At 40.2% G+C, this 24767-nt stretch overlaps 1 protein-coding gene across 2 annotated transcripts; it reads left to right on the top strand.

Moving 5' to 3' along the window:
- Positions 1-3: 3 nt before the first annotated feature.
- Positions 4-14299, top strand: mtfr2.L (mitochondrial fission regulator 2 L homeolog). 2 transcript variants are annotated; one of them, XM_018263249.2, is made up of 9 exons: positions 4-142; positions 2889-3026; positions 3110-3205; positions 4557-4661; positions 4954-5078; positions 5635-5864; positions 9348-9663; positions 11146-11326; positions 12348-14299. In XM_018263249.2, exons 2-9 carry the CDS (start codon positions 2964-2966, stop codon positions 12438-12440), a joined length of 1209 nt encoding a protein of 402 aa, XP_018118738.1. In that variant the 5' UTR covers positions 4-142; positions 2889-2963; the 3' UTR covers positions 12441-14299. The 2 variants fall into 2 exon arrangements, with proteins under 2 accessions (XP_018118738.1, XP_018118739.1); XM_018263250.2 differs by lacking the exon at positions 4-142 and adding an exon at positions 619-764.
- Positions 14300-24767: the final 10468 nt, after the last annotated feature.

Below are 24767 nucleotides of genomic sequence, written 5' to 3'. Positions count from 1 at the left end.
GGCTTCTAAATGCACAGCTGGCCAATAGAAAGCGAGTGCTGGGTTTGAATGCGTCGCACCCTGCTAGAGCTACTTCCTGCTCCCGGATTAGCTGTGCTCGGCATTAAGCGCATGTTTTCAACGGGGAGACGGGCAATTATCGGTGAGTACAGCAGTATCCGCGACATCGGGTATTTACACACACTGTGGCCACGACCCTTGGGAGTCTGCTGCTGCTACTTTGCAAGCGTTCCCCTTACTGACCTCACAAATCTAAACACACAGTAGGGTTCTGCACCCTTGGTCACTGGCAGATCGGTAGATGGTAGTCTTGCAAGGTCGTAAAGTCCCTGGGAAACGAATTCTGAGTTTTTATATAATTTAAGGAGCACGCACTACATAGCTTAGTTCATTGTCATCAATACCCAACAGCAGTCAGCAAAACCAAGCAACCCTAAGCATATGTCCAAAACTGGGTATTAGTTCATTGTGGACCCCCCCATTAGTTCATGACTAGTGTCTATAGTAAACTGATGAATCAGATCTGTGCGATTTCTGACTGTCTGTATGTGACCAAATTGCACCACTAAAAATGATCTAAATCACATAAATTGATGCCTTGCGTTTACTCTAGTGCAGGAGTCCATCTGTAGGCTGAAGAGATGCACTTCAAGAGATGTTTATGGTCCTCTACTGATTGAGTAATCGACCCACTATATGGAAACCGTTATATAGTAGTATAACCGTGGCCTAAGAAGAGTTTTAGTTTCTGACAGAACCTACAGGTATAGAACAGCTGACAAAACAAGCATCAGAGTGGTGTCATTCAGGAGTTTAGATGCACACAGTTTGACAGGGACTCGGATCAAGCAAGAACATGTAAAAAAAAATTTAAATCTTGTTCACTGTTAATTTGGCTTTATATTACATGGTTGAGGGATAATGCACATAAACATGGTTAGGAATTGGGTAGAGTTCTGAGCCCCAAACTAAGATATAATTAATTCTTATTGGAAATAAAACCCGGCTATTGGGTTTATTTAATGTTCATATGATTTTCAAGTAGACTTAAAGGGATACGGTCATGGGGCAAAAAAATTTTTTTTCAAAATGAATCAGTTAATAGTGCTGCTCCAGCAGAATTCTGCACTGAAATCCATTTCTCAAAAGAGCAAACAGATTTTTTTTATATTCAATTTTGAAATCTGACATGGGGCTAGACATTTTGTCAATTTCCCAGCTGCCCCAAGTCATGTGACTTGTGCTCTGATAAACTTCAATCACTCTTTACTGCTGTATTGCAAGTTGGAGTGATATCACCCCCTCCCTTTCCCCCCCCCCCAGCAGCCAAACAAAAGAACAATGGTAAGGTAACCAGATAGCAGCTCCCTCACACAAGATAACAGCTGCCTGGTAGATCTAAGAACAACACTCAATAGTAAAAACCCATGTCTCACTGAGACACATTCATTTACATTGAGAAGGAAAAACAGCAGCCTGCCAGAAAGCATTTCTCTCCTAAAGTGCAGGCACAAGTCACATGACCAGGGGCAGCTGGGAAATTGATAAAATGTCTAGCCCCATGTCAGATTTCAAAATTGAATTCTGCTGGAGTAGCACTATTAACTGAAAAAACATGTTTTCCCATGACAGGATCCCTTTAAGGTATGAATATCCAAATTACAGAAAGAAACGGTATCCGAAAAGCCAGGTCACATACCTGTAATTAATATATAATGTACTGTTGCCTTGCATTGGTAATAGTTCTGTGTTTGCTTTAGACCGACTATAATAGTTTATATAACACGCTGCTGGGTAGCTCTGGGGGTAGCCATTTGAGCGTAGGTTGCAAAGCAGACAACAAATGTACTGTGCAGGATACTATTGTATTCTGTTACAGAGCTTATGAATTGAATGGCTGCCCCCATGGCTACGCAGCAGCTATTTATATAAACTATAGTAGTCTTTCTAAAACAAACACATTTGGGCAGAGTGATCCTTTCATAGGCTGCAGTCCTGTTTTCATTTGTAATTAGCCTATGGAAGTATTGTGTCAGCCCAGCATCGTTGAAACAACAAAAAAGATCACTTAGAAGTGTCGGAGGGTCGGGTTAACGAAGGTTCAGGGGACTGGGGGGGGCTTTTAGTTGAAAATATTCGGCATGCAGCAGCTCCTAGATATGGACAAGTTCCAATGTTTTTTTAACGATTGCATCTGGAGGAAAACTGGGTTACTGGGAACCAATTGGTTCCAGTCCCAGATTATTTTGGTATACACACTAGTTAGGGGACATAGTGGAGGGTACGGGCATACTAAGTATTCTCTGGGAGCTTTTTCGTCTATGTGCTTTGAAACGGTTCCTTTTTTATTTTGTAGCTCTTGGCAATACAATAAAGAATGTATTCAGAGTGTGCATGTTACATGGTCTTGTAGCCACTGTGCAGTTGTTCTTTTGGATTTAGCTGCCTTTAATAAGAGTCCGCGACCAGCATATTTCTTTTACATTATTTCTTAATTGAAAATTATTTTTTTTTGTCCAGCACATGTCTTATCTGAAGCTAAGACTAAATGTGTAGATTAGTGTATGCCAGGCCACCCAACTAGGCATATGTGCGAGATGGTCAATGGTCAAATTGCCTGAACAAACTTTAGCAGCATTTACTGATTTACTGCAGGAGATTGTCCGTACGATGGCTATCGGGCCAGGTTATGCTGATTTAGACCCCTCGAGCTTTTGTCGGCCTGTCTATGACCACCCCTTGGGTGTGTTTTTTTTTTTAATTATTATTATTATTATTATAAAAGAATTTAAATTTTTTTATTGCATTCTACAGTTGCATTATTAATAAATTCTTTTGAACATTAACGTGTTTAGGTAAGAAATCGTATTGCTCTGATGTATTTTTAGGTGAATGAACCTCTACAAAGCTAGCTGTCAGAATATTCGGTGCTCAATGTGGTGAATAATACTCAAGGATTATCAATGTCTTTACTGTTGGATCTTATACAGCAACTACTGGAATACCTAAATATTCCAGTTGATAGGGTAAGGAACTCTTTATATTTATTGAAAAGAATGCAGAGGAAAAGTGGAAATGATATCACAATGCCCATTCTTGTGTTTTTCAGCTTGTGCCGATATGGGAAAACTATGCAAACAGGCAATATTTTCTCCATGTTTTAAGGAACCATCTCCCTTTAGTTTTACCAGGAATTAATTTGCAGGTAATTAAACACAAATGTGAACTGTTAAAATGCAATTTTTACAGAAAGTCACTTAGAGGAAAGTGCAATAAGGCAAACATCATGTTGTGTTCGTAGGCTCAGGCATGTAACAATCATTCTCTGGTGCATTACATATGCTTGCTTATTCAGTGTACACTATGGTCGTCTGAGGTGCTCCTGGATCCCCTACATGCACCATATTCCTCTACTTGCTGCCGTGATTGAGTCCAGAGTGGGAGGTCAGGGGGCAGCACCCAGGGTTAAAGGTGTACAGCGGACCTGGGTCTGTGGGTCCACCGGGTTTTTTTCCAAGTGTCCCGCCTGCCCAGTCCAAACCTGTGCGCATGAGTATTTGCAACATGGCGCAATTATGCTCTTTTAGGTTATGGTGCCAAAAAAGACAGAATCAGTGGTTTAGATAATGGAGTCAAACCAAGTTGATTGTTGCTATCAATTAGGAACATCATGTATCACTTCAAGGATATCTGCATGAGACCCAGAAAAACTCCCTAACATTCTGTTCATTCCTATGGGATTTTTAGAAGCGTATTTATCAAATAGTAAACTCTAAAGGTCCCCATAGACGCAAAGATTTCTCTTGCCAAACGACCAATTTTAGTGAAGTCCGACCAATCCTTCTAAATTATCGTGCGGTTAGTGAGACTCGAACGATTGAACATTTTAAGATTATATGGCCGACATCTGTCAGAAAATTTATCAGCCAGGTAAAATTTTTATCGTTCACAGTGCAATCTATCTATGTTTGCAGGGACAAGCAGGCCGCTACCCTTTGTTTTCCTGGCAATATCGCCTGAAATGGTTTTTTTAGTTGATGGATAATTCGTACAATCGTTTCAAGATAATCGTGGTCTCACAATGACGATCGGATCTTTTAAAAATCTTTACATCTATGGCCAGCTTAACTCTCCCCCATTGATAAATACACTTATACAAATTTCACAGGAATCAATAGAATCTTGCACTGTCATAAATCTGCCTCTTAGTGTGTATAATGGTAATTCTGATTACTCAAAGTCTCTCTTTTTATAGAGTAAACCTAGAAGGGGCCATGATTGGGTCATAGGGTGGGTCTATGGAGACCCGTTGGTTGAGGGCCACTTCAATGTGGTACTTGCTTAATATGGTACATCAGATATGGAGACCCGTTGGTTGAGGGCCACTTCAATGTGGTACTTGCTCAATATGGTACATCAGATATATTTAATCAGAAATATTGGAGGAAGTGTATATATAGAAATATAATTTGCTAAATTTGTTTGAAAATCTTTGTTCTGCCCCTGAATCTTGTAGAGAAAAAAATAATCTGTCTTCATTTTATCATCTGATAAAGGTTTTAGAAAGATTGGAGAATAAAGAATATGGCTGGACTCGCAGTGTGGTTCGGGTGATTGGGACTTTGCTGCCATTGGCTCCGACCCCAAGGCCCTTCTTCCAGGTTAATACTTTATTTTTTTTTTTAAACCAAATTCTCTTGGAAGTGTAAATGCACTTATTTAGTATATTGACTACCTGACTGTTGGCTTATCTTGTGTATGTTTCTCTACATAAGTTTTACGCACTGTAGGATATATGACATGTTTCATGGAATTTATGATGTGATGAAAGTTAAACCACCATAATCCTGGTGGACTACAGTAGCCTGCAGTTATAAAAAATACTTTTAATTAACATTTCAAATGCAGACCGCATCCTGTTCAGAAAAATTTTAATTTGATCTATTTCTGCAGCATGTGACAGGACCTTATGCAGTAGAAGGAAAGAGCAATGGAGCAGTCAGCCGGCCTGGGATTCCCTCCTTGGTCGATGTCTATTGTTTGACAGATGATGATGTTTACTCTTACACCAGATTCAGGTAAAGATCACATTTTGTATTATAACAGTGCTGTTTATAATTTTCCATGCCATTACCTGCAATTTTACAAATTTGGGACAAAGACTGAAGTAATACAAAATGGTCTATGGAAGTTTTTAAAATGCTGGGGTCCACAATAATCTTATGGAGGGTCACATCCAGCACATGGGACTCAGTGAATGTTAGTTACCAGTTATCGTATTTTGGGATACCTTCTCTAATGGATAATGCTTCCTCATTTTTACTGAATTAACATTTCATAATAATAGGAAGAAATCAACCTATGTGTTAAGAAAAAAAGATTTTGTCTGACCTTATTTCCAGGATGCATTATTAGCTGGATTTTAAATGACATGTATTCAATGTATTTGTACTGAAATCTTGAAGTTTTTCTTTAATAAAAAATAAGTAAATAAAAATTGTTACTCCCCTTTGCACAGAGACAAATCTAGCTACAGCTATGCAAGTGGCTGCACCAAAAGCTTGGATATATATCAGTCTGACATAGCCTTTTTTTTGGTGTTATTACTTAAAACTTTTTATTTTTCTTTACCAGGCATCATCTACCAGGAAATAGATGTGAAGAAATGAAGTCGTTGGCACCATCTTACAAGAGAAAGCTGAGTTGGGAGCCCACGATAATAAACAGAGCACCAGATACAAGTCTCCCTCCTTCGAGTGAAAATGCTATTCAGAAAATTGCAGCCCTAGAAGGGGAACTGTTGCAGCTGAGGGCACAGATTGCTGCAATTGTTGCTATACAAGACACCAAATCCATGCAATCCTGTAAGCTATACTTTATTATTTCTATTGCATTTTGTAATTTATTTTGTAATGCATCTGTTGATGTGTTTTAAAACACCTTTTGTTCACATTCTGACCAGATCATTGAATTGAATATTTTAATTGTATATTGCAATATTGCCTATATTTCCCCAGTTGGTAACTGCAACACACACACACACACAATGTCACATACCTGGTAGAGTTTGCTTAAGAACTCTATATAGACTTCTTTCTATCATCCTTTAAATATATACTTCTTTGTATGCCATCATGCTTTTACTTTATCCTTGCCCTTAAATAGATTGTATTCCATATAAACTGCCCACTGCACGACAAAAAAGTTGGACAGCAATGTCAGATTTTGTATAGGATCAGATTTTGTAAATATGTCATAAAGGGGTCCTGCATAGTGATGGGCGAATTTATTCGCCAGGCGCGAATTCGCGGCGAATTTGCGCGTTTCGCCGCGAGCGAATAAATTCGCGAATCGTCCGCGAAAATTCGCGTCAAAAAAATTCGCCGGCGTCAAAAAATTTTTTTCGAAAAACGGGCGCCGGCGCCAAAAACGGGCAAAAACGAGGCGCCGTTTCGCGAATTTTTCGCCGTTTCGCGAAATTCGCGAATTTTTCGGCGAAACGGCGCAAATTCGCCCATCACTAGTCCTGCACCCAAAAACTTTCCCATAGTCTGCATTTAGCAATTTGCTAAGCTCCCCTGCAGGCCAGCAAGTTTCACTCAATGGCAAATACTGTCATTGAAGGTGACCAGGAAACAAAGGGGCTGATTCACTAAAGGTCGAAAAAGTGAGTGTTATCTATAGCATTCCTTAAAAATGTTATCACTTCTTATATCTTTCAAATTAACAATTGATTCACTAAAAGTTCACTTGTCTAACTTTAAAAAAAAAAAATCTGAACCCCGAGTTGCCTATTACCATTTGAACAAAAGGAAAACATGCATGATCTGAAAAAAGATTTAATGCCTGTGCTTTTAGGTCACGTCACTTAAAGGGTGGGGATTTGGTTGGCTATATACTAAAGACCCATCATTTTAGATTTAGTTGAATCCTTCAAAAATTTTACCAACACAAAAAAAATTTGAACTGCAATTTGCCTATTAGATTTGAACAAAAACATTAATGATCCTAATAAAAATTGTGCCAATGGTTATTCAATGCTTTTACAGTAATAATGTGACTTTAATTATTAGGGTTTGGTTGAGTAGTACTGGGGATTTAAAACAAATTCTGCAAAATCCTGAATTTTGTGCATGCCTAATAATGTTACCATTCAGAGGAGAATTAAAGCAGATTAATGCAATCCTGCCCTTAAAGGAAAACTATACCCCCAAAATGAATACTTAAAGGACCAGTAACATCAAAAACAATTTTTTGAAAATTGGTTAGTAAACAACGAAAAATAAACATCAAGGCAAATTAAACTTTTAAACAGCAAAGCCTTTATTAAGAAATAACTTACCAAAACTCCACTTCCTGTCCTCTGCGAATGGGCGACCATCCATCCTGCAGAGCTCGATTTCTCCTCCTGGCTATTCTAGTGACAGTCTGCAGCGCTTCACCTATTCCCAGCAGCAGCAGGTACTGGAAGAGCTGGATCAGTGGGGTGCGCATGCCACCTGCTCCGGGAGTTGTAGTGCCCCCGTCCGATGCTGGAAAACCCAAGACGAAGATCAACCCCCCTAAAAGCGATGAGACCGCCAATGCTAAACTACAGGACTGTTCTTTCCCCAGATCTGACACAAGCTCACAGCCATTATAAACAGGCCACAAATCCCGCGAGCTACAACATACCTCCAGTCGGCAGTCACGATTTCCCTCCCCGATCAGAGACAGTGGATGTATAACCCGTGCGCTGAGCATGTGCACGCCACTGATCCAGCTCTTCCAGTACCTGCTGCTGCTGGGAATAGGTGAAGCGCTGCAGACTGTCACTAGAATAGCCAGGAGGAGAAATCGAGCTCTGCAGGATGGATGGTCGCCCATTCGCCTTTTTTGCAGAGGACAGGAAGTGGAGTTTTGGTAAGTTATTTCTTAATAAAGGCTTTACTGTTTAAAAGTTTAATTTGCCTTGATGTTTATTTTTCGTTGTTTACTAACCAATTTTCAAAAAAAAAATTTTAATGTTACTGGTCCTTTAAGCAACAGAGTTTATATCAAATTGAATGACATATTAAAGAATCTTACCAAACTGGAATATATATTTACATAAATATTGCCCTTTTACATCTCTTGCCTTGAACCACCATTTCGTGACTCTATCTGTGCTGTCTCAGAGATCACCTGACCAGAAATACTACAACACTAAGGGGCACATTTACAAAGCTCGAGTGAAGGATTCGAATTAAAAAAACTTCGAATTTCGAAGTGTTTTTTGGGCTACTTCGACCTTCGACTACTACTTCGACTTCGAATCGAACGATTCGAACTAAAAATCGTTCGACCATTCGATAGTCGAAGTACTGTCTCTTTAAGAAAAACTTCGACCCCCTACTTCGGCAGCTAAAAGCTACCGAAGTCAATGTTAGCCTATGGGGAAGGTCCCCATAGGCTTGCCTGTGATTTTTTGATCGAAGGATATTCCTTCGATCGTTGTATTAAAATCCTTCGAATCGTTCGATTCAAAGGATTTGCACTAAATCGTTCGACTTCGATATTCGAAGTCGAACGATTTTAGTTCCTAGTCGAATATCGAGGGTTAATTAACCCTCGATATTCGACCCTTCTTACATCTGCCCCTAACTGTAACAGGAAGAAGTGATGAAGCAAAAGGCAGAACTCTGTCTGTTAATTGGCTCATGTGACCTTACATGTGGTTTGTATGTGTGCACAGTGAATCTTACGATCTCAGGGGGCGGCCCTTGTTTTAAAATGGCAATTTTCTATTTATGATTACCCAATGGCACATACTACTAAAAAAGTATATTATTATGATAATGGTTCATTTACATGAAGCAGGGTTTTACACATGAGCTGTTTTACTCAGTATCTTGTAATAGAGACCTACATTGTTTGGGGGGTATAGTTTTCCTTTAATAACATGAAGACATAAAGTATATATTTGAGTACTGATTAGGTTAAATGGCCCTAGGACAGGGCCATGTTTCAGACTGTACGTCCTGCCTCTACCTAACTCTGTGTCTTAATGACAAGGACGTTAGAGGTTGGGAGTGGGAAGCCTGCTTGCCTTACCCTGGTTAGAATGCTGCATAATACAGAGATATCCAAAGGTCTCTGCTGTCCCAAACAGAGTGCAGACCTGTAGCCATTCTGTAAAAGAATGCACAAATGTAAATGACCCTTCCAGTTACACAAGTATTTCAAACTCTCTTAACCCTGGAATATTTGAGATGCACTTTACAGGGAAGCTACTTAGAATGGCAGGATATTATTTGTCTTCTTTACAAAATCGAATGAATGCAGAATTCAGTAGATTAAGAATTATACACTTTTGCTTTTCTGACTAGGTTCTGAAACACTTTCTTCATTTGGCAGTCCCACTCATGATCTTCTCCAGCCATCTTTAACTTCTACTCCACTTTCGGGGCAAATATTGCAGCCTGTAACCCCGGCACCCCCACCGCCGCCACCACCCCCTCCACCTCCTGCTCCTCCTTCAAAAGTAAATACTGGGGAATCTGCTATAGAACTTATAAGAAAACGAAAGGCGGTTCACAAAAAAAGCCCAAAAGAGAGGGCGATGGTAGACAATACAAATAACCTGCCCAGCATGATGGATGTACTGAAGGGTATGAAATCTATCCAGCTGCGTGCAGTAGAGAGGTAAGTTAGTGTCACTTTCTCCCCCCCGAATGCTTTCCTGTTGTGGGGTAGCAACATTCCTGTGTAGTTATATATTTAAAGGGATTTTGTTGTGATTTTTAAGGTCAGAGGATTTGTTTTTCCACGAAAAGGGTATTTTTCAGTCATGGGGTTTTTTTTTGGGGGGGGGGGTTAAACTTAAACTTCAATTTTTAGGGTTTTTATAGAGATATCCAAAGGCCTCTACTGTCCTAAACAGAGCTGAAAGGCCTGTGGCCATTCTGTAAAAGAATGCACATATTTACATTGTAAATGACTCTTCCAGTTGTTTATATGTTAATGCAGGTATAGTTTTACAGTCTGAAATCTGTAGAAGTCAATAACATTTGAAGATGTTAATAGCCTTCATGATCTTTCATTGGGTTTTGTGCAAAAACTCAAGTTCGAGATTTTGTTTTGTGCCCGGAAACTTGATCATTTCGAGTCATTGTGTCTGACCCTGGGCTTTCAGAAAGAACCAGCACTGCACAATGGAACTCCTTTGAGACATCTATAGTTTTCTCCTTTTCAGTGTTGTCTGGAGGGGTCAAAGTTCTATTTCTCCTGTTTGGGTGCTATTGTAATGTCTACCACTGGGGGGGGGGGCAGGGTAGCACTTTTAGCAATTCAAATGCATTCTGAGTTGATTTTTATCTTTACAATGCTGACACTTTCTCCAGCCTTTGAGTAACTTGCTTTTTAGGGTGTTAACACACGGGGAGATTTAGTTGTCTGTGATAAATCTTCGCTGCTGCGGTCAACTAATCTCCCCAAAATGCCTTTCCACTGACAAGAATGCGAATTGCTGGCGTGATGGCATAAGCATTGTTTCAGTTTTACGAAGTTGCACGAAGATTTCTTGTGAGGCAACTTACAGTTAACTGAAGGACCTCTCAGGGCAGAGACACGCGTGAAGATTCGGGGAGATTTAGTCGCCCGGCGACTGATCGCCTCTTCTTCGGGCCACTAATCTCCCCGCATCTCCTTCCCGCCGGCTAGACTCTAAACTCTTAACTTGGAGAGCTTAGTTTTCCGAAATAGCCTGAAGTTGCCTCACGAGGAAACTTCGGGCAACTTTGGAAAAATAATCGCTCCAAGAGAAATTAGTCGATGGGCAACTTAATCTGACCGTGTGCACTTACCCTTACAGGACAAGCTGAGCTGTTCGAAAGGTGGCAGCCTATGATGTTGCCATGTTGAAAGTTGCAGAGGCCTTTGGTTTGACCCAATTTTACTGGCAGTGTTTGCTGCTGGTGATAACATGGATGAATGCGTAATTATTCACCGATATTAGCAGTGTGTCCTCTTAGCCAAGAGGTGTCTTGTACTTTTGAATATAGAGTATATATTGCATATCAGAGGAGTCTGGTACCAGTCACCACATACCCTCTGATTTATTCTTTTGTTTGTTCCTCCCCCCCAATAACATGATTAAACAAGATTTAATCCTTTTCTTCTCTTTAGATCCCCAGGGGGAACGCCCCTAACAAGAAAAGACAAAAAGAGGCGATCCCTAGATGATCCAGCAGCTATTATTGCCAATGCCTTAAAGCAGAAATTTGCGCACAGACTCAAAAATGACTCCTTTGATAAGGAGAACATTTCACATGAAGAATCTCCCTTCTCCAGTCCTGAAATTCCACAGGTATAAAATGACTTTTCCCTATTACTTCTGCAACTTTGCTTCAAATATCAAAAGAATAACAAGCACTGCACTAGAAATTGTTATACTGAAATGTGCATATTCATGTAAATGCATAGACAAAACACTGCAACTTTTGATTGTGCTAAAAAAATTATTTACAACACTACTCGTTTTTTTATTTTTTTGTTGCACAGTGTTCTCCCAAGAAAATAACATTTAGGGTGGGAGGAAATTGCGCAGGTGGGGGAAAATAAATATGTTCCTCCCCAACCCCCTACACTAAAATAACTTTTCTTGTATTCACTGATCGGACATCAAACACATCACAGTCTTACGGCCTTCAACATGGAAACTACAACTATGCATGAAACACGGGCAGAGCGGGAAAAGAGAGAACCTGGGTGGAGGGGGGGAATCAGCCAACCAAAACAGCCTGTGGACAACGCTGTTGCATTAAATGGTGCAGAAGAAGAAAACTGAGCTCCCTTGCATTTTTACCACCACAATTTTTACAGGACCGTTTTTTTTGGGGGGGGGGTATTTACTGGTATAAAAGCTTTCCCCTCTCCTTTGTTGTGACTGTTTTGTTTGCAGCAGTCCGTTATGCAGGGGAATGATCTGTGCATTGGTAATGTATCTACCTTGCAAGTACCAAACATGGAGTACCTTCAGTTTTCCCTGTTTAGCTCAAGTTATAACAAAAACCATAAAGTTTTTCGAGATTTAAAAAAAGAAAATTACATTCAGCACAAGCTCTTTTCATTCAACTGAAGGAGGTATAGTTCCCCTTTAGCAAGCATCAATTATTGCACATCTTTCCACACTTACAAATCTCTACAAGAATGTTACCAGTGTGTATTGTTTCATTTTGTACTTTTTACATTTCTATGCATCTATTCTCGTTTGCTGTATTTTTGCACATTCAAAATAGGTGGATTAATAAACAAACTTCTTGTTTGCATACATTCATTTTTAGCTTTATCTCTTTATTAACACCTTTATTGTTTTCTTTCATCTTCAGTTTGGACGGCACCTTTTAAAGCCAGTTGGAAAGCAAACAGGGGCAGTACAAGAGGGAAAACAAGTTTTAGTGAAACCTGGACCCCATGTATAATGAAAATGCTCCGAATTTGGGCTACATTGAAAGACTTTCATTGTGAAAGCGAGGCTTTGAATGTTTTTGAAAATGTTCTGCAATGTACAGTGACGAGTGATATACAAGGTGTAAGAACTGCTGTGGGTAATTTATGATTGTTTTATTGAACAAAAAATGACAAGTTTATTTTAAAGAAATCTGCATCATTTTGTTCTTTCATGTCATTTTGATGACACCAGCAGGTATTTTATAGATTGCAAATTGACAAGAGTAGGCAGAGAGGCTAATATGACATGAGTTTTTAACTTAAATGAATTTCTTAAATAGAATGACAGAGTATGGGGGTACAGCTTGTCTGCATATTTGGCATTATGCTTATAGATTAGAACTGGCGTATTGCTTGCTTCAGTACCTATAATAATCAAAACAAGGTGCTAGGTTTTAAAGCACCCACCCACTTTATGACAATATAAAAGTAAGATATACCCTGCCGTATAGAGTATATTTTTGTCTGACTATAATGATAAACAAGCAGAAGACATGTAGAAATGCACTGCTGCTTTTTTGTCTGACAACTTCCAGTTGAAGGGATGATGTGTGTGACCTATGCTGAATGAAAGGGTCTCTCCCATTGTTTTAGTTATTTATTGATGTAGAGTTTGATTTATTTTCTGTGTTTTATTCCATAGTCTCCTTGTTCATGCAAATGTTCTTTTTTTTATTAGCAGTATGTGTCCGTAATGTTTTACCTCAACTGTAAATGGCAAGTCAGAGGGCTCTGTTTGCCTACCTCTGATAAATGTGGGTTAAGTGAGTTATGTCAGCCATGGCGATGATTTTGCGGACCTATGTCATTTCTGCCAGCATACTTTGAGTAGGGGCAAGCTACGCTTGGTATGTTGGGGGTACGGGGTCATTGAATCTCTTGAGTGTGATTAGCTGCATATTAATTGCTCTACAACAGAAATATCAAGTGAAAATAGACAGTACTCCAAAATAAAACTGTCCATCTTCCTGACATTTGGTAAATGCACCTCTCTGTTGGGGTTTAGGTACAATTGTGTGCTTGACTCCTGATGATTTTGTGACCTCTACCCAAATTATGGAGGATTTGTGCTTGCATAATTTTACATCGTAGGACAGCAATCGCGTATTAAAGGTTCATCCTCATGAACAAAAAATTAAATCTGTGCATAAATTGAATTGGCCAATGTTTTTAATGATAAACTGTATTCTGAATGTATGGAATATATACGTTTAGTTTTAAAAACTTGTTTACTGACGATTAATTGTCATTTACTGGTCTTAAAAAAAGAAAAAAATATAGTGCTAAAGTGGGGTTGTCTAACTGGAAGCCCGGGGACAGACTTATGGCCCCAGACTGCTTAGGGGCAAGTCCAATAACCTCTATAGATGACACTGTAATTTTCTTTGGATATGGCCCCAAAACATGTAGTACCTGTATATTAATTGTCCCTTTTGTATGGAAACGGTTGGATAGAACAACTGCAATGTAATATCTGCCCTTGTGTTTTAGTACATGTGTCTGCTGTTTTCATTTCCAATGCAAGGCAACCCAGTGTGCTGAAAATTCTCATCCTTTGTGGCCTGGTTTACCTTGATCTGATGTAGGAGCTCACCAAAAAAATTCCTGCGCTTAAGCGTACTGGGTGCTATGCAATGAATGCACAGGGGCACTGTCTCAAGAATGAGACAATTGCACAGCTTGGAGATGTAGCAACCTACTATGTCCCTATGTGATGAATAAAACACTGTTTACAGCACACTGAATGTAGTCTTATTCTATAGAATCCAATATAAATGGGGTCATTACAGTATATATAGATGTATATCTAAAATGTTACACAGACATTCATGGGGGAAATGTAGGAAAAAGCTTTAAGTGCTGTTTGAATGCTGTGATTCTTGCCAGCTTAATATGCCTATGTGGTGGCCTTAAATAAGGCGGCATTTAGTATTTTTGTTTGTCTTAAATTCACAATGTTCGTATTTGGCAGCTCTGAGGTACACATTTTGACCGTAATGAGAGACTGCATTATGCAGCCACTAACTGTAAAACTGATGTGTTTGCTTTAGAAACAGTACTATAGTTCATATAAACTGCTGTGTAGCCATGGGATCAGCTATGTAAATGAGAAAAGGCTCAGGTTACATAGCAGATAAATTCTGTAGAATATAATGGTGTTCTTCGGAGATTATATTCTATGTAACCTGTGCCATTTAGCTACACAGTAGCCAACTTGTTTATATGAACTGTAGTAGAGTTTCTGAAGCAAACAGATCAGTTTTACCAGTGCAGTGCAACTGTACATCATATTTTAATTGCTTTAACACTTGTTTTTTGGTATTACTGTTCCTTTATAGATTGTATGTTTTCCTTTTTTCATTTATTTTCAGTTTGTGTTGTTACATGCTCTCAAACATTTTCTATGTTTCTGTCTTAAAAACAAGACTTTTTGTTTACATTTTTAGGGCTTTGCTATGGTTTTAATTCAGAAATACAAATGTGACCTTAAAGTTTGTACACTGATATATATATATATATATATATATATATATATATATATATATGCTTTAATTGCACTCGACAACCTCCTGTAAAATTAGTTTTATTTCTTTTTGTAAATACGGTTTTAAAATAAATCTTTGAATATGCTAATTACTTTGAGGACTATTTTTGTATTTTCCACCCACTATATATGCAGCTGTGATGCAAATAAAATTATATTTGATGAATTCTAATAGCAAAACTTTAGATGGGGAGGGAAACTAAAATAGCAGCAATCTGTAAAGTTTTTGTTTCTTCAAATGTAGGGCCACCATCATCCACAATGTCAATCTCTACTCTGCTTCAAAATTAAGCTTTAGACCGCAATTCGCATGAGACTGCATTTAAGGCTTAGGTCACACAGCATTGGATCTGCTGCTCTCAGCTGAGAAAAGCGAATCCGCTCCCTTATGCACCTCCATCAAACTGCACTGAACAGCTTCTACTCTGATAAATGAAGCGGAGTTCACGGCAGCCATCTTCTTCTCTTCGGTAATCTTCTGAATGAGACTGGTGTAGTAGCGCATGCGCAGTTGGAGCAATTTTCTGTCTCGTGACAACTGCACATGCGCCGAAAATTGTCAAAGCGCCGGTCTCATTCCGAAGATGAGGATGGTGCCTGTGAACTCCAATGGACAGAATCTGCACCGAGGGGTAAGTAAAGACTTAGGGGCATTTGCCCAGGGTAGCAGCTAGGCTGGGGGGAGGAGGGAGGGGTCTATGTAGGGTTTTTAACGTTTAGTTCTCCTGTAAGAGGCCCAAGTAGAGAGTTCCGATAAGCAAGGGAAACAAGCGTGAAAATGGGAAGCAAGAAGCGTAGTCGAAAACCAGGCCAGGAGATGAGTGAGTAGGTGGGGTCACAGGCCATTTCATACACAGCAATCACGGTACAAAAACAGATTCCAGGATAATAGTCAGGCAAAGATCAGGACAGGTGGCTAACTGGATGAAATCAGGGACAGGCAGGATCAAGGATCAGTGAAACAGACTTAGTAAATGCACATCTTTACGTTGGGCAACATGCTTTAGACTATGGGCACTTTAAATATTTGAATTTCGCGCCAAGATGACATAATGCGTGGTGCACCAAACTCAAAAGTACGAGCACATATGTTGTGCATCAAACCCGGAAGCACTCCGCACAGGGAAAGAAGACTGGGCGTTCCCTGGGAGGAGCGCATCGGGCATCCCTGTTGCACCGCTGGACCACCAGGTATCCTAACACTAACTATAGATAATAGTAATTTTCATTATTATATTGGCCTTCTGTAAACAGGACAATGTGTTATGGAGTGGAGGTTTCTAACCCAGATGTTGAGAGAGTAAGCTGCTGTAGGGAAGTGTTTAAATTCTGCACTTCTTGGATAAAAGCAAAGAATACAAAATTAGCAGTGCAAAGGAGAATACATACAGGCATTTAAAAGATTCCAGTCATTAAACGGGATCTGTCATGATTTTTATGGTTTTGTTTTTATCTTTATATTACACTTCAAATAATTCACTCTACCATATAAAATGTAATTCCTCAACCAATAACTGTATTTTTTTTATAACATTGGTGTGTAGGTAGCCATCTTTGGTCATTTTGCCTGGTCATGTGCTTTCAGAAAGAGCCTGTGCTGCACTTTGGAACTGCTTTCTGGTAGCCTATTGTTTCTCTTACTCAATGGGGTAAATTTATCAAAGAGTGAAGTTCCGCCACTAGAGTGAAATTCCGCAGCTCTCAATTCATTTCTATGGGATTTTGAAAGGGGTATTTATCAATGGGTAAAAGTGAAAGTTCACCCTTTGATAAATACACCTATAAAAATCCCATAGAAATGAATGGAGAGTGGCGGAATTTCACTCTAGTGGCTTAACTTCACTCTTTGCTAAATAAACCCCAATGTTACTGAAGGTGTTGCGGTGTTATCTGGATTTTACTATTTAGTGCTGTTCTTAGCTCCACCAGGGAGCTGTTATCTCCAACTTGCAGTGCAGCAAGAGTGACTGACTTTTATCAGAACACAAGTCACATGACTGGGGGCTCCTGGGAAATTAACAATATGTCTAGCCCCATGTCAGATTTCAAAATTAAATATAACAAAATCGTTTTGCTCTTTTGTAAAACAGATTTCAGTGCAGAAATCTGCTGGAGTAGCACTATTAACTGATTCATTTTGAAACAAAAACATGTTTTCACATGACAGTATCCCTTTAAATATAATTGAAACACTGAGCTGTTAGACGTATGGTACATCAGACATTTAGAAGGCCACTCTCCTATGGAAAACAATTGTGTTTTTTGCTCATAGTGCTTACTGGATATTGGACAAAATTGCCCAAATTCTATAAGCAGGACATAAGTCAAATGTGTTTCAAAGTGCTGCCCACTAATTCTGTTTTGTGCCTCTTTATTTTCATCATCATTACATTATACATGTGTTAGTACAAGTGTGTGTGGATTCAAGGTCATTCTCCTAGTTAAAAAGCAGACTTTGACACCCTGTCGTCATTTACAGCCAAATAGTAGCGGAACAGATCAATGGGAGTTTAAAACCATCTTTTTTTTTTTTTTGTGTAGTGTAAGGGAAATTTAATTCTAAGCAACCTTTTAATATACATTCATTACAGTTTTATAATGGTTTTAAAGTTACTTGTGAATATAACTCCAGTTGAGATCCATACCTGCCTCTGCACCCCTGGCTTACACTCCTAAAATAATGCAGCAGAAGCCAGCTGGCTAACAGACGTGGAGGAGACCTGACTGCTATTACATTGTTTTAGGAGTCAGAGAACAGGAAGGGATAAATTTCTTTCAGTTGCATTTACATTTACAAATAACCATTTGTAGTTTAGTGGGCCAGGGTAACAAGCAACATGAAATTAGTTGAGAAACTGCAAGCTTGCTGTTGAATTTACAAGTATACATCAAGGGGGGGTTTTCATCAAAGGTCGAGTTTGTGAGATTTTTCTACATCAAAGTAACTCACAACTTGAATGTTTGCTTATTTATGAAAAAACCCGAAATGTAAAAAACTCGATAAATGCAATCTGTAGCAAAACTTGAATACTGTTCTCAAATTTATCGAGTTATCGGCAAAAAAAACCCTCAAATTGATTGGGGGTTTTTGGTGGGTTTTGCTCAAAAACTTGAACATCATCAAGGCAAAAAATGGTTAAAGGGACCGCTGTCATTGACTTCTACATGACCTCGACAGGTGTAGGCTGGAGTATTTTTGGATTCAAGCTTTTTGCAGCTTTGGTCCATAATAAATCTCGAATTATTCAAGTTTTTTTTTTAATCCCGAGAAGTTTGAGTTTTTCCTGAAACTACTCAAAAAAAATAATTTTTGGGAAACACACAACTTGACCTTTGATAAATAACCCTCCAAGTGTACAAAGAATGTATACAGGTTACCTTTGGTATTCAGTAGAACCAGAGATATAGTGCCTCTTACTGATTTAGTAAATGGATTTGGTTTTTTTGCCACATGATGTGATGCTTTTTATGAAAGCTGGTTTATTTCTTATTTTCTGATGGACTTGGACATAAACAGCTGCTAACATACGTGGGTTGTGATTTACAACTCTTTCTTCCAAAGTAGGAATGATGCCAAAACCACAAAGTTACAAGCCAATAAACAGTTGTGAACACCCACAACTGATTTAAGTGGCCTTTGTAAACTCACTTGAGGGCAGCACAGTTTTCATCACCATATTTCTAAATATAGGTTCTGTTCCAGTAAGTTCAGAAAGAGTATCCGTGTCTTGTGTATATATTGATCCATTTAGCAACATGAAATCATTAGTTCCATGTAAACGGGCGTACAGCAGTAATTATGTGTACCCGCCATAAGAACATAAACATACTCTTTCCTATTTAGGAAGTCTGCTTTCCATTCTGCATACCAGTAAAACACTTTGCAGATGCAAAGGTAGTATAGACAGTAGAAGAAGAAGTTAAAAACTGAATTCAGTAATTGGTTGTTTTTTGACCAATATTATCCCACATCTGGGTTATAGAATCTTTATTCCGTCCTAAAAACAACACATTAATGATTTACGGAAATCTCTTCCCTAGTACATAGTGTACTCTAGTCAAAATCCATGCAATACCCCCTGTGTGTGGCCCCCCGCATGAAAGTCTGCCTACTGTGTCTGTTTACCATGTGTAAGCGTTAAAGGTATCACTACAGAAATTAACTGGCCCCTGCATTGTTTACACCTCAAATTTAGACTATAAACTCCTGTATTGTTCACACCCTTAAAGCCATGGACTGTTCACACCTCATACCCAGACTGAAACTGCCCATATTGTTCACCTTTTCACACCTCATACAAACTGCTGAAGGGGCACCAGCACTGTGTCACTATATGTAGTAAATCTAAGAGTGGTCCTGATAGGTTTCCCTGTCTCGTGCTCTGTTCTGCCTTCACAATACTACCTGTGTGTGCCATACTTTGCCTGCCCTACTCTGCCTGTGTGTGTGTCATACTCTGCCTGTCATATGCTCCCTGGGTGTGCCATACTCTGCCGACCCTATGCTCCCTGTATGCAGTACTTTGCCTGCCCTATGCTCCCTGGTTGTGCCATACTATGCCTGTCATATTCTCCTTGGATGTGCCATACTCAGCCTGCTCTATGCTACTTGGTTGTGCCATAAGCCTGGTAGGGGTTTGTTCTGGGGGTTTGTTAGCATTTTAAAATCGTTGTCAGGGGGCCCTTAATTTGTTTAATCATGTGCTGGGGAGTGCTGTGTTATCCACAGGGGAGGATGAGGCATATGGGTTTAAGGGTATGTCTTAATATGATAACTTTGAGTGAACATATGAGTGATATCCCTGCAGTGAGCACCAACCAACCAACTATTAAGGGACCTAGTTATCATGCTATACATCAAACAGGTGATGGGGGGCCCGGTATGCTGTATGGTAATCCTCCCTTCACAACCCATCTCATAGTATGTTAATTTACTTCATTTTTTTGCCCTAGCAATTAGATTGCTTAAATTGCAAACTGAAGAGCTACTGAATAACAAGCTAAAGAACTCAAAGACCACAAATAAAAAATAAAAACCGATTGCAAACTGGCTTAGGATATCACTCTACTTCATACTAAAAGTTAACTTAAGGTGAACAACCCTTTTCAGATGATGTTACAAGAGAAAAGCTGCTGATAGTTTATCATCTTGGTAGCCAGTAGCCAATACAAGCACCTTTATATGTTAAGTCCACTGTTAAATAACAGTATCTGGTTTACAGAAAGATCTTTATAATGCCTTGTGAGGTGTTTGGATCGCCGCTAGTTGTCAAATTTAATGGCAAACACTAAACAAATATGCATATTTTTTTAATGGGATATTTGTATGCATACTGAACATTCTTAGAGGAGGCATCAATAAACAAATTCTTCCGACAGAGAAAAACAGCCTTCTCTCAGTCGTTCCTCTTTGTGACTTTGCCTTAAGAAGCATTCATAGGTTGTTTTTTTTTTTCCTGTTTGACTTGTTTTGCCAGCGGCAGGAACCTTCTACTAGAATCCCTCATTCCCAAATCTGTTTTATTTTCTTAGAAAACATGCTCCACCCAGTTAGGACATAATTCATTTAGGAGGTACCAAATGTGAAAGCTAAACCAGTGAAGGCAAACCTCCCCTTGATATTCAGATATTCAGATCATGTACTGGTTTTTAGTGACTTGCCATTAGTGTTTGACTAAAGACAAAATATTGTTCGTTAGACTGTATCATTAGGTGGAGAAATCTTTAAATTGCAAATATGTGATTTGTATATGACACTAGAGATGTCGCGAACTGTTCGCCGGCGAACTTGTTCGCGCGAACATCGGGTGTTCGCGCTCGCCGGAAGTTCGCGAACGTCGCGCGACGTTCGCCATTTTGGGTTCGCCATTGTTGGCGCTTTTTTTTGCCCTCTCACCCCAGACCAGCAGGTACATGGCAGCCAATCAGGAAGCTCTCCCCTGGACCACTCCCCTTCCCTATAAAAACCGAAGCCCTGCAGCGTTTTTTCACTCTGCCTGTGTGTGCTGAAGAGATAGTGTAGGGAGAGAGCTGCTGCCTGTTAGTGATTTCAGGGACAGTTGAAAGTTTGCTGGCTAGTAATCGTTTTGATACTGCTCTGTTATTGGAGGGACAGAAGTCTGCAGGGGTTTGAGGGACATTTAAGCTTAGGTAGCTTTGCTGGCTAGTAATCTACATTCTACTGCAGTGCTCTGTATGTAGCTGCAGTGGGCAGCTGTCCTGCTTCTGATCTCATCTGCTGACTGCTGCAATAACAGTAGTCCTTGTAAGGACTGCTTTTATTTATTTTTTTGTTGTTTTACTACTACTACTACTACTACTATAAGAGCCCAGTGCTATTAGTCTAGCAATGTTGGGGAGTGGGACTGGTGTGCTAATCTGCTGCTCCTAGTAGTTCAGCAGCACCAACTTTAATTTTTTTTTTTTAATATTCATTTTTTTTTTATTTTACTTTTTTTTATTTTACTACCGCTGTAGTAGTGTATAAGTTGACCTTTTAGGCATTATTTGCCCTGTAGGCATTATTTGCACACTGTTTTCTTCAACCCGCCATCTAGCTGTGTGACCTTGTTCACATTCTGTCTAAATATCCATAATATTACCGTCTCCAGAAAAAACACCGGAGTGACTTTTTTCAAGCAGCATTCATATATTTTACGTAATCCGTATCCACCTCTGTAGTAGTGTATACGTTGACCTTGTAGGCATTATTTGCACACTGTTTTCTTCAACCCGCCATCTAGCTGTGTGACCTTGTTCACATTCTGTCTAAATATCCATAATATTACCGTCTCCAGAAAAAACACCGGAGTGACTTTTTTCAAGCAGCATTCATATATTTTACGTAATCCGTATCCACCGCTGTAGTAGTGTATATGTTGACCTTGTAGGCATTATTTGCACACTGTTTTCTTCAACCCGCCATCTAGCTGTGTGAGCTTGTTCACATTTTGTCTAAATATTGATAATATTATCGTCTCTAGAAAAACCACTTGAGTTACTTTTTTTCAAGCAGCATTCATATATTTTACGTAATCCGTATCCACCGCTGTAGTAGTGTATACGTTGACCTTGTAGGCATTATTTGCACACTGTTTTCTTCAACCCGCCATCTAGCTGTGTGAGCTTGTTCACATTTTGTCTAAATATTGATAATATTATCGTCTCTAGAAAAACCACTTGAGTTACTTTTTTTCAAGCAGCATTCATATATTTTACGTAATCCGTATCCACCGCTGTAGTAGTGTATACGTTGACCTTGTAGGCATTATTTGCACACTGTTTTCTTCAACCCGCCATCTAGCTGTGTGAGCTTGTTCACATTTTGTCTAAATATTGATAATATTATCGTCTCTAGAAAAACCACTTGAGTTACTTTTTTTCAAGCAGCATTCATATATTTTACGTAATCCGTATCCACCGCTGTAGTAGTGTATACGTTGACCTTGTAGGCATTATTTGCACACTGTTTTCTTCAACCCGCCATCTAGCTGTGTGAGCTTGTTCACATTTTGTCTAAATATTGATAATATTATCGTCTCTAGAAAAACCACTTGAGTTACTTTTTTTCAAGCAGCATTCATATATTTTACGTAATCCGTATCCACCGCTGTAGTAGTGTATACGTTGACCTTGTAGGCATTATTTGCACACTGTTTTCTTCAACCCGCCATCTAGCTGTGTGAGCTTGTTCACATTTTGTCTAAATATTGATAATATTATCGTCTCTAGAAAAACCACTTGAGTTACTTTTTTTCAAGCAGCATTCATATATTTTACGTAATCCGTATCCACCGCTGTAGTAGTGTATACGTTGACCTTGTAGGCATTATTTGCACACTGTTTTCTTCAACCCGCCATCTAGCTGTGTGTATTATCGTTTCCAGAAAAACCAACTGAGTTTTTGTTGTTGTTGTTGTTGTTTTTTTAAAAATAATGCCAGGCAAAGGCAGGCCGCCACGCAGAGGCCGTGCTAGGGGCCGTGCTGCTATGCAATCCTGTGGCCCTAGCAAATTGCCCAGTTTTAAAAAGCCAATGACCCTGAACTCCCAAAATGCTGAAGAGGTAGTTGACTGGCTTACACAGCACACCCCATCCTCTACCGTTTCTAACTTTACCACAACATCCTCCTCATCCTCCACTGCTATGGCCACCCCACGTAACACTTCCTCCACCACCGGTGCCCCTTCTTCACTGGGGTCAGAGGAGTTATTTTCCCATGAGTTTCTTGAACTGAGTAATGCGCAACCATTATTGCCAGAAGAAGATGAAGGAGATGAGGACCTTACACCAGATTTAATTCTGGCAGAGAACACGATAGAGATGGACATAATGAGTGATGAGGAGGAGGTCCCCGCTGCTGCTTCCTTCTGTGATGTGTCAGAAGAAATTGATGCATCTGAGGAGAATGATGATGAGGAGATTGATGTTTTGTGGGTGCCTAGTAGAAGAGAGCAAGAGGAGGGTAGTTCAGATGGAGAGACGGAGAGTCAGAGAGGCAGTAGGAGAATAAGACTTAGAAGAAGCAGGGAGGACAGCCCGCAGGGATCAGTAGGGCAACAACATGTATCGGCACCTGTGTTCAGCCGGCCAACGCACCCGCCATTGCCGCCAATGCCGCCAACTTCTACTGTTACCGCCAGATCGCACACTTCCAAAAAGTCAGCAGTGTGGGATTTTTTAATGTGTGTGCCTCTGACAAAAGCATTGTAATTTGCAATGAGTGCAGTCAGAAACTGAGCCTTGGGAAGCCCAACAGCCACATAGGTACAACTTCTATGCGAAGGCACATGAGCGGCAAGCACAAAGCACTTTGGGAGCAACACCTCAAAGGCAACAGGCAAACTAAAAGCCACACTCCTTCTGGTCCAGCATCTTACTGCTCTACCTCTGCTCTCCTTGACCCGTCTGAACCACCCTCCACTCCGCCTTCCACCTTGACCACCTGTTCCCATTCCCAGTCATCTGCCACCAGCCAAGTTTCTGTGAAGGCCATGTTTGAGCGTAAGAAGCCAATGTCTGACTGTCACCCCCTTGCCCGGCGTCTGACAGCTGGCTTGTCTGCACTCTTAGCCCGCCAGCTTTTACCATACCAGCTGGTGGACTCTGAGGCCTTCCGCAAATTTGTAGCAATTGGGACACCGCAGTGGAAGGTACCCAGCCGCAATTTTTTTTCTAAAAAGGGAATACCACACCTGTACCAACATGTGCAGAGCCAAGTTACCGCATCTCTGTCACTTAGTGTTGGGCCAAAGGTCCATATGACTACTGACGCATGGTCCTCCAAGCATGGTCAGGGCAGGTATGTCACCTACACTGCCCACTGGGTGAACTTGGTAATGGCTGGGAAGCAGGGAATGGGTAGCTCAACAACAACAGTGGAGTTGGTGTCACCGCCACGGATTGCACGCGGTTCTGCCACCACCTCTACTCCTCCATCGCTCTCTACCTCGTCTTCTTCTTCTTCTTACTCTGCTGCTGGGTCCTCCTTCTCCTCCTCCACACCTGTGCACCCCCAGCTCCCCCTAGGCTATTCGACGTGCCAGGTACGCCGTTGTCACGCTGTCTTGGGGATGACGTGCCTGGAAAGCAAAAACCATACCGGATCTGTACTCCTGTCATCTCTGCAGTCACAGGCCGATCGGTGGCTGACCCCACACCAACTGCAGATCGGAAAAGTGGTGTGTGACAATGGAAGCAATCTGTTGGCAGCGTTGAGACTAGGCAATTTAACACATGTGCCCTGCATGGCACA

Source organism: Xenopus laevis, chromosome 5L, assembly GCF_017654675.1.
Source record: "Xenopus laevis strain J_2021 chromosome 5L, Xenopus_laevis_v10.1, whole genome shotgun sequence".
Taxonomy (NCBI): domain Eukaryota; kingdom Metazoa; phylum Chordata; class Amphibia; order Anura; family Pipidae; genus Xenopus; species Xenopus laevis.
This window is presented reverse-complemented; position numbering and strand designations above follow the sequence as displayed.